The 11,035-nt window shown below is 43.9% G+C and overlaps 1 protein-coding gene across 1 annotated transcript; it reads right to left on the bottom strand.

Moving 5' to 3' along the window:
• Nucleotides 1–5,629: 5,629 nt before the first annotated feature.
• On the bottom strand, nt 5,630–7,487 carry LOC149432694 (C3a anaphylatoxin chemotactic receptor-like). Its single transcript, XM_089664972.1, has one exon. The coding sequence runs from the start codon at nt 7,415–7,417 to the stop codon at nt 6,470–6,472; it is 948 nt and encodes a 315-aa protein (XP_089521098.1). The 5' UTR covers nt 7,418–7,487; the 3' UTR covers nt 5,630–6,469.
• Between the last annotated feature and the right edge of the window lie 3,548 nt (nt 7,488–11,035).

Below are 11,035 nucleotides of genomic sequence, written 5' to 3'. Positions count from 1 at the left end.
ACATTTATTTATTTCAGGTACTTATATAGCGCTGTCAATTTACACAGCGCTTTACATATATATTGTACATTCACATCAGTCCCTAACCCTCAAGGGGTGTACAATCTAAGGTCCCTAACTCACATTCATACACATACATACTAGGGCCAATCTAGAGAGGATCCACTTCACCTACCAGCATGTTTTTGGAGTGTGGGAGGAAACCAGAATACCTGGAGAAAACCCACACAGGCACAGGGAGAACATGCAAACTCCAGGCAGGAGGTGCCGTGGCTGGGTTACAAACCAACAATCCTAGTACTGCCAGGTGGAAGTGCTAACTATTTAGCCACTGTGCTGCCCATAATGATTTAGTGGCAACTACCGCACTTTTTCTGTATGTTAAATGTCCATCAAGAGCGGGGAGCAGAGACTCCACAAGAAGATCAGCTGCTATCAGTCAAAATGGGTAGAGGGTATAGTCAACCTGAGATATCACAATCTGCCCGCTAGGTTTCAGGAATGGCATATGATGGTATGGTTACCTGTAGGACCCATTAGAGGAGGCAGGGATACAAACTGAGCTAGCATGGATCTGCTTCTGTGCTTGGTGTGGCCAGGAAGCCCATCATACTTATGGGAACTGATAGGATCACCAAGTACTCAATGGGGATCCAACGTGCTACATTAATAAAAGTAACCAGGATACTGACTGAGGGATAGTGCAATGTAGCTCCAAATGCAATGCTCATCAGGGACACTATCATGGCATGACATCTGTATGTCCCCAGAGTTCTATCTTGCTCCCATGAGTCATATAAATCACATATTGGTAAGTTATTTGGCTCCTACAGGCTGTATTGATGTGAACTGAGTTTGTTTCTAAGATAATTATCAAGAGCCGCCTCTTTGGAATATACAGTGGGGATCGAAAGTTTGGGCACCCCAGCTAAAAATTTGTATTAATGTGCATAAAGAAGCCAAGGAAAGATGGAAAAATCTCCAAAAGGCATCCAATTACAGATTAGACATTCTTATAATATGTCAACAAAAGTTAGATTTTATTTCCATCATTTACACTTTCAAAATAACAGAAAACAAAAAAATGGCGTCTGCAAAAGTTTGGGCACCCTGCAGAGTTAATATCTTGTACTGCCCCCTTTGGCAAGTATCACAGCTTGTAAACGCTTTTTGTAGCCAGCCAAGAGTCTTTCAATTCTTGTTTGAGGTATCTTTGCTCATTCTTCCTTACAAACGTCTTCCAGTTCTTTGAGATTTCTGGTCTGTCTGTCACGCACTGCTCTTTTAAGGTCTGTCCATAGATTTTCAATTATGTTGAGGTCAGGAGATTGTGAAGGCCATGGCAAAACCTTCAGTTTACGCCTCTTGATGTAATCCCCCATGGATTTCGAGGTGTGTTTAAGACCATTATCCATTTGTAGAAGCCATCCTCTCTTTAACTTCAGCTTTTTCACAGATGGCATCAAGTTACCATCCAAAATTTGCTGAAATTTTATTGAATCCATTATTCCTTCTACTCGTGAGATGTTCCCTGTGCCACTGGCTGCAACACAACCCCAAAGCATGATTGATCCAACCCCATGCTTAACAGTTGGACAGAGGTTCTTTTCATTAAATTCTGTGCCCCTTCTTCTCCAAACGTACCTTTGCTCATTCTGGCCAAAAAGTTCAATTTTAACCTCATCAGTCCACAGAACTTGTTTCCAAAATGCATCAGGCTTGTCTATATGTTCATTTGCAAAGTTCAAATGATGATTTTTGTGGTGAGGACGTAGAAGAGGTTTTCTTCTGATGACTCTTCCATGAAGACCATATTTGTACAAGTATCTCTTTATAGTAGAATAGTGTACCACAACTCCAGTGTCTGCCAGATCTTTCTGGAGGGATCGTGCAGTCAAACGTGGGTTTTGAATTGTTTTTCTCACAATCCTGCGAGCTGTTCTGTCAGATATTTTTCTTGGTCTTCCAGATCTTGCTTTAACTTCCACTGTTCCTGATGACTGCCATTTCTTAATTACATTCCGAACAGAGGATATTGACATCTGAAAACGCTTTGCTATCTTCTTATAGCCTTCTCCAACTTTGTGAGCGTCAACTATTTTCAGTTTCAGTTTTCTAGACAACTGCTTAGAGGAACCCATGGTGCTGATTGTTGGGGCAAGGTCAGATGAGTCTGGGCATTTAAAACCTTTGAGATTGACATCACCTGGTCTTCCCAGACGATGATTGAAAACAATCCATGACACTGGCAGGTCTCAGCTTGGCAAAGGGGGCAGTGCATGCTATAAATTCTGCAGGGTGCCCAAAGTTTTGCAGACGCCATTTTTTTGTTTTCTGTTATTTTGAAAGTGTAAATGATGGAAATAAAATCTAACTTTTGTTGACATATTGTAAGAATGTCTAATCTGTAATTGGATGCCTTTTGGAGATTTTTCCATCTTTCCTTGGCTTCTTCATGCACATTAATACAAATTTTTAGCTGGGGTGCCCAAACTTTCGATCCCCACTGTACGTGCCTTGACTACCTTGACTACCATGCTGTCTTTATGGTAACTTACCTACATTGGGTCTGGATGGTTCCCCGTTAAGTCAGTTCTTCTATTTTAAGATTATGCATACAGGACCATTGGCTGTTTACTGAATGTACTTGAATTTCCCACCCGAGAGGCAGTGGCTTCATCTTGGTCTATTCATTTGCACCTCTATGAGCAACATGCACATGCTATGAACCCCAATCTACCCTACTGATTGATATTACTCTAATAAAGATTAGAAGTGGGTTCCAGTGCATTAATTTGGTCACATGTGCTCCTGAAGAAGGATTCCCCAAATGCTTGAGTCCACATGTGAATTGTAATCAGAATCTATGCATGTTGTGAACCCCTATATGGAGAGTAATTTTTAATGTTCTGTAATAGGTTTTTAATGGTACATAATAAAGTTGTTTTTATGGTACTCAGTTTTACTTCTATATGTCCATACAAAGTCCATGACTACATACAGGCCCGGACTGGCCATAGGGCACACTGGGCATTTGCCTGGAGGGCCGGTGCTGCGTGTATAGGAGGGGCTGGCTGGGTGGCCCATAAAGGAACCTCTTCTCTTATCCCTCTCCTGCTGCTGTGGGCTCCTGTATGCTCCCCCCGCGGCCGCCTCACCCTCATCTCCTGCAGTACTACGGTTGGGTTCTGTCAGGATAGACTGTCCCCAGTGCTGACAGTCCATCACCACCACAGACGGGAGAGGAGACAGAAAGCTGGTTCTATCCCCCCTCCTCCCACCCTCTCCTCCTGTGTCTGCCCCGCCCACACTTCCAGGCAATCTTGTGTCTTCTCTCCCCCCCCTTTTTCTTTCTTTCTTTCTTTCTTTCTTTCTTTCTTTCTTTCTTTCTTTCTTTCTTTCTTTCTTTCTTTCTTTCTCTATTTCCTTCCCTTCTTTCTTCCTTCCTTCCTTCCTTCCTTTCTCTCTTTCTCTCTCTCTCTCTCTCTCTCCCCCTCTACCTTCCTTTCTCTCTTTCTCTCTTTCTTTCACTCTCCTTCTCTCTTTCTCTCTCTTTCTCTCTTTCTCTCCCCCCCACCTCTCTCTCTCTCTTTCTCTCTCTCTCTCCCTCTCTCTACCCCTCTGTTTTCTCTTTCTTTCTCTCTCTCTCCATTTCCTCCCTTCCTTTCTTGTTTCTTTCTCTCTCCTTCCTTCCTTTCTTCCTTCCTTCCTTCGTCTCTTGTTTCTTTGTCTTTCCTTCCTTCCTTGCTTCCTTCCTTCCTTCCTTCCTGTCACACTTCCTTCCTTCGTTTCTTGTTTCTTTGTCTCTCCTTCCTTCCTTCCTTCCTTGTTTCTTTGTCTCTCCTTCCTTTCTTCCTTCCTTCGTTTCTTGTTTCTTTTTCTCTCCTTCCTTCCTTTTTTCTTTGTCTCTCCTTCCTTCCTTCCTTCCTTCCTTCCTTCCTTCCTTCCTTCCTTCCTTCCTTCCTTCCCTCCTTCCTTCCTTCCTTCCTTCCTTCCTTTCTTGTTTCTTTGTCTCCTTCCTTCCTCCTTCCTCCTTCCTTCCTTCCTTCCTTCCTTCCTTCCTTCCTTCCTTCCTTCCTTCCTTCCTTCCTTCCTTCCTTCCTTCCTTCCTTCCTCCTTCCTTCCTTCCTTCCTTCCTTCCTTTCTTTCCCTCTCACCAAAGCCCCCCAATGGGGCTCCTACAAAACAATGTGGCTTGGGGGTGCTCAGTCCAAAATGCCCAGGCCTATTTTTTGTTCCAGTCCAGGCCTGACTGCATATTTTGTTCATAGTTGTACATGGTCTTGGGGCCCCCTGTTTATCATTGGATCATGGAATATCTGTTTATCAGCATCTCCATGACCCTGGTCAGTGATCCCGGGGTGAGCATGGATAGAAAGCTCATATGGCTGCCATATTGTGCAAGCATAGACAGATTCTTTCTAATATTTATTGGCAGCTTTAGTTTGTGTGCCAGGCTGCAGGACTATAACTGGGGCATTATTTCGAGGGAGCAGGGACTGATATGATTGGTTCATAACTTGGCAATCAAAGAAAAATGAATGAAGACATGAAGAGCATTGCAGGTTGTTAATGTGCTCACACCTTTATTGATATAGTATATAATATTATCTGTTATATAGGACACAATAAACAACACGTAAGAAATGCACCATGCTAGCTATAAGAAATGCCAATAATTTACACAATAATATTACAACATTTAAATAAAAATATGAATAATATTAAAGATGACTGCTTATAATATAGATTAAAGGCAACTGGATATATTAGATTCCTGAATTTTATCAGTGAAAAAGTGTAACTCCATTTAAGGCGAGAAAAAAGCCCCCACTGAGTGATCTATGTACATTATATTTAAAGGATTTTGACAAACTTTGTTGAACATTTCACACCGGATTCTGTTCTGAAGAAATTGCTGCTCTATGTACATAGCGCACGCCTGAACTCTGCACTCTGTACATAGCGCACTCCTGAACTCTGCACTCTGTACATAGCACACTCCTGAACTCTGCACTCTGTACATAGCGCACAGCTGAACTCTGCACTATGTACGTAGCACACTCCTGAACTCTGCACTATGTACATAGCGCACGCCTGAACTCTGCACTCTGTACATAGCACACCCCTGAACTCTGCACTCTGTACATAGCGCACAGTTGAACTCTGCACTATGTACGTAGCACACTCCTGAACTCTGCACTCTGTACATAGCGCACTCCTGAACTCTGCACTCTGTACATAGCACACTCCTGAACTCTGCACTCTGTACATAGCGCACAGCTGAACTCTGCACTATGTACGTAGCACACTCCTGAACTCTGCACTATGTACATAGCGCACTCCTGAACTCTGCACTCTGTACATAGCGCACGCCTGAACTCTGCACTCTGTACGTAGCGCACGCCTGAACTCTGCACTCTGTACATAGCGCACTCCTGAACTCTGCACTCTGTACATAGCGCAGTCCTGAACTCTACACTCTGTACGTAGCGCACGCCTGAACTCTGCACTCTGTACATAGCGCACTCCTGAACTCTGCACTCTGTACATAGCGCAGTCCTGAACTCTACACTCTGTACGTAGCGCACGCCTGAACTCTGCACTCTGTACATAGCGCACGCCTGAACTCTGCACTCTGTACATAGCGCACTCCTGAACTCTGCACTCTGTACATAGCGCACGCCTGAACTCTGCACTCTGTACGTAGCGCACGCCTGAACTCTGCACTCTGTACATAGCGCACTCCTGAACTCTACACTCTGTACATACTGCACTCCTTAATTCTGCAATCTGTACATAGCGCACTCCTGAATTCTGCACTCTGTACATAGCGCACGCCTGAACTCTGCACTCTGTACATAGCGCACTCCTGAATTCTGTACTCTGTGCACAGCATACTTCTGAACTCTGCATACATATTCTTGCAGATACAACCAGCCCTTTGAGGGCAACCATAATGCCAATCAGGGGCGGACTGACCATTTGGAAATTTGGGCACTGCCCGAGAGCCCGGGGTCAGTAGGGGGCCCCATGAGATGCCCCTGGTACCTTTTTTATAGGTTTTTTTGAGTTTGGGTAAGGACACAGGGGCCCCATGATCCCCTATTGCCCAGGGGCCCCATGAGTTGTCAGTCCGCCCCTGGTTGTAACACTTTAAAGAAGAAGTGGAAGAGACAGGTTTACAATGATGGAACAGCTGTTCTGCACTTCATCTCTCTTCAAGTGCTTCACTCATTGCATTTTTCATTGCCCCATGAGTTGTCAGTCCGCCCCTGATGCCAATGCAGCCCTCTAATTAATTGACACCCCTAAATTAAAGATACAGGCTTTCAGGATCCCATAGGCCCCTTTTTCAGCCTTTCACAATTCTGAAAATGGTTTTGAAAACCACATATTTGTATATGGAAGGTTCAATTCAAATAAGAACTGACTATGGCAGTATTTACAACACAAATTTATTTTACATTTATTTAAAGTCACTCATTGCATTTTGCATCCTAATTTTGATGGAAGTTCTTGAGTTCAGGCTTTGCTTTTTACTTAATAAGGCATAAAGAATGGGATTCAGGCAACAGCTGACGGTCACCAGGCAAATGCAAAGAGAGCTCATGGTCAAGTCTAAATGCAATTGTTGGATATTTGTCCGCTTCGCTATAAATGGCCACACATTGTATGGAAACCAACAGCCGAAAAAGCCTCCCACAGCTGCCGAGATGATCTTGAAAGTCCTCTGAAATGCCTGGGGCCGTTTATATTTACCAGAATGTAATTTATAGATAATAAAGCCATAGCAGATAAGGATTATGGCAAAAGGCAATGCAAACATGATAAGACTTCGGGAAATCATAAAATATTTTTTATAGGATTCATTTGCTGCATCCAGAGGCTCAGGTACATCATAAATTTTTAGGTCTTCACGCTCTGGGATGGAGGCAAAAAAGGTATGAATTTCATCAGGGAAAATATATATTTGTAGTATCACTAGTGCAAAACACAAGATCCAAAGAACCACCGAAGCAGCGATGGCTATCCGCCGTGTTCGATGTATTTTTGCCCAAAGAGGCCAAAAAATGGTCACAAATCGATCAATACTAATAACTGTTAAGAAAGCAACACTGGTAAAAGAGTTTATGTGCAGGACGGTAACATTCAAATAGGTAATGGATGAAGGAATTTCGTAATGATCCAGTAGAAGCCACTCGGCAATACGCACAGGAAGGGAGATACAACACAAGAAGTCAGCCATGGCCAAATTGAAAAACCAAACGGCACTGGTGGTCTTCATTCTGCAGCCGGCGATCCATATGACCAAACCATTTCCTACGACTCCCACTATAAATGTGAAAATGTAACAACTGATAGTTGTTAATTTTGTGATGTTGTACGCTAGCTCATATGAGGATTCGGAATACATAGTACCCTTTTTGGTTTTTTTTTTGCAGCTTGAGCTGAATTCTTCAAGCTAGATGCGCACCTATTAAAAAAAAAAAAGTAAGAAAGTGTTAAAAAGGACGAAATGACATACTCCAGGATTCACGTGTTCTTTGTATTGAGTTGTGGATGTATCTAATGTGTACTCTTTAACCCCTTGCCTACAGGGCACTTCTACCCCCTTCCTGCCTACAGGGCACTTCTACCCCCTTCCTGCCTACAGGGCACTTCTACCCCCTTCCTGCCTACAGGGCACTTCTACCCCCTTCCTGCCCACAGGGCACTTCTACCCCCTTCCTGCCCACAGGGCACGTCTACCCCCTTCCTGCCCACAGGACACTTCTACCCCCTTCCTGCCTACAGGGCACTTATACCCCCTTCCTGCCTACAGGGCACTTCTACCCCCTTCCTGCCCGCAGGACACTTCTACTCCCTTCCTGCCTACAGGGCACTTCTACCCCCTTCCTGCCTACAGGGCACTTCTACCCCCTTCCTGCCTACAGGGCACTTCTACCCCCCTTCCTGCCTACAGGACACTTCTACCCCCTTCCTGCCTATAGGGCACTTATACCCCCTTCCTGCCTACAGGACACTTATACCCCCTTCCTGCCTACAGGGCACTTATACCCCCTTCCTGCCTACAGGACACTTCTACCCCCTTCCTGCCTACAGGGCACTTCTACCCCCTCCCTGCCTACAGGGCACTCCTACCCCCTTCCTGCCTACAGGACACTTCTACCCCCTTCCTGCCTACAGGGCACTTCTACCCCCTTCCTGCCTACCGGGCACTTCTACCCCCTTCCTGCCTACAGGGCACTTCTACCCACTTCCTGTCCAGGCCAATTTTCAGCTTTCAGCGCTGTCACATTTTGAATGACAATTGCACGGTCATGCAACACTGTACCCATATGACATTTTTATCATTCTTTTGAGACAGATAGAGCTTTCTTTTGATGGTATTTTGTCACCTCTGGGTTTTTTATTTTTTGCTAAACAAACCAAAAACGACGGAAAATTTTGAAAAAAAAGTTTTTTCTTAGTTTCTGTTATAAAATGTTGTAAATAAGTTATTTTTCTCCTTCGCTGATGTGCGCTAATGAGGCTGCAGTGATGGGCACTGATAGGCTGCACTGATGGGCACTGATAGGCTGCACTGATGGACACTGATGAGGAGCCACTGGTAGGTGGCACTTATGGGCATTGACAGGCATCACTGATGGGCACTGAAAGGCAGGACTCATACATGGCACTGATAGGCGGCACTGATGGGCACTGATGAGGAGCCACTGGTAGGTGGCACTGATGGGCATTGACAGGCATCACTGATGGGCACTGAAAGGCAGTACTCATATATGGCACTGATAGGTGGCACTGATGGGCACTGATGAGGAGCCACTGGTAGGTGACACTGATGGGCATTGACAGGCATCAATGATGGGCACTGAAAGGCAGTACTCATATATGGCACAGATAAGAGGCAATGATAGGCAGCACTGACTGGCACTGTTAGGTGGCACTGATTGGCACTGTTAGGTGGCACTGACTGGCACTGTTAGGCATCACTGATAGGTAGCACTGGTGGGCACTGATAGGCAGCACTGATGCGCCTTGATAGGCGGCACTGACTGACAGTTTTAGGCAGAACTGACTAGCATTGATAGGTGGCACTGATTAGCACTGATATGTGGCACTGAAAGGCAGCTCAGATGGGCACTGATATGTGACATTGATGTGCACTGGTAGGCACTGATATGTAGCATTGATGTGGCACTGATGAGCACTGGCAGGTGGCATTGATGAGCACTGACAGCTGGCATTGATGGACACTGACAGGTGGCACTGCTGGGGCTACACAGATCATCAGGGCACACTGTGTAGATGTCCCCTCAGCGTGACAGCTGGTGAGGAGAGAAATGCCGATAACCGGCATTTTCATATTTACATGCGATCAGCTGTGATTGGACACAGCTGATCGCATGACAGAGCCGACGTCTTCGGCTCTTTCCATTGATTGGTGATCCGCTGTGTCTGAGGAACACAGCGCACCATTGATAGCCGCGCTGCACGCCCCCGGAGCCGCGAACGCGCGGTTAGAGTGGAAGGACGTCATGTGATGTCCTCCGAGAACAAGAGAACCGCCTTGCGCCCGTCATTTCCTTATATGGCAGGTGGGAGGCGGTTAATGTAAAAGTATTATATTGGCAAGAATACCATTTCTCTGTTATGGTAATATCCACTGCCATGTTCAAATGGGCCTAAGAGAATTCTCTTTGGTAAGGGAATAAAAATGATTGGAAATGAAGAAAGTGTTAAAAAGGTAAGCTTGTTGATGAGTCCTTTTCCCAAAGTTTACACACAAGATTTACACACAAAGCAAAAAGAAGAGAAGGATAGCTATGTTAAATGTTGTATTTATGAATGAATAAAGGAAATCTGGTGGTATGCCTAAATGTATTGTGAAAAAAACAACCTCGGCTTTTTGCATAATTGAAAAATAATATTTATTTGTTAAAAGAACACACCAATTCTCAAAAAGAACATTGGGGAACTGGAGAAAGTACAGAGAAGGGCAACCAAACTGATAAGAGGCATGGAGGAGCGATAAGAGGAAATGAATTTATTCTCTGAATTTATGTATAATACATAAGGGGGGATATGATCTCCATGTATAATACATAAGGGGGGATATGATCTCCATGTATAATACATAAGGGGGATATGATCTCCATGTATAATACATAAGGGGGATATGATCTCCATGTATAATACATAAGGGGGATATGATCTCCATGTATAATACATAAGGGGGGATATGATCTCCATGTATAATACATAAGGGGGGATATGATCTCCATTTATAATACATAAGGGGGGATATGATCTCCATGTATAATACATAAGGGGGGATATGATCTCCATTTATAATACATAAGGGGGGATATGATCTCCATTTATAATACATAAGGGGGGATATGATCTCCATGTATAATACATAAGGGGGGATATGATCTCCATTTATAATACATAAGGGGGGATATGATCTCCATGTATAATACATATGGGGGGATATGACCTCCATGTATAATACATAAGAGGGATATGATCTCCATATATAATACATAAGGGGGGATATGATCTCCATGTATAATACATAAGGGGGGATATGATCTCCATGTATAATACATAAGGAGGGATATGATCTCCATGTATAATACATAAGGGGGGATATGATCTCCATGTATAATACATATGGGGGGATATGACCTCCATGTATAATACATAAGAGGGATATGATCTCCATGTATAATACATAAGGGGGGGATATGATCTCTATGTATAATACATAAGGGGGGATATGATCTCCATGTATAATACATAAGGGGGGATATGATCTCCATGTATAATACTTAAGGGGGGATATGATCTCTATGTATAATACATAAGGGGGGATATGATCTCCATGTATAATACATAAGGGGGGATATGATCTCCATGTATAATACATAAGGATGGATATGATCTCCCTGTATAATACATAAGGGGGGATATGATCTCCATGTATAATACATAAGGGGGATATGATCTCCATGTATAATACATA

Source organism: Staurois parvus, unplaced genomic scaffold (assembly GCF_062004578.1).
Source record: "Staurois parvus isolate SC_StPar_1 unplaced genomic scaffold, SC_StPar_1.0 ptg002113l, whole genome shotgun sequence".
NCBI classification, from domain to species: domain Eukaryota; kingdom Metazoa; phylum Chordata; class Amphibia; order Anura; family Ranidae; genus Staurois; species Staurois parvus.
Note: the sequence above shows the minus strand (reverse complement) of the source record. Positions and strands in the feature narration are given on the sequence as shown.

Bases quoted from the DNA above. Each gene is read 5' to 3' on its own strand.
- LOC149432694 (XM_089664972.1), bottom strand. From the start codon at position 7,417: ATGTATTCCGAATCCTCATATGAGCTAGCGTACAACATCACAAAATTA.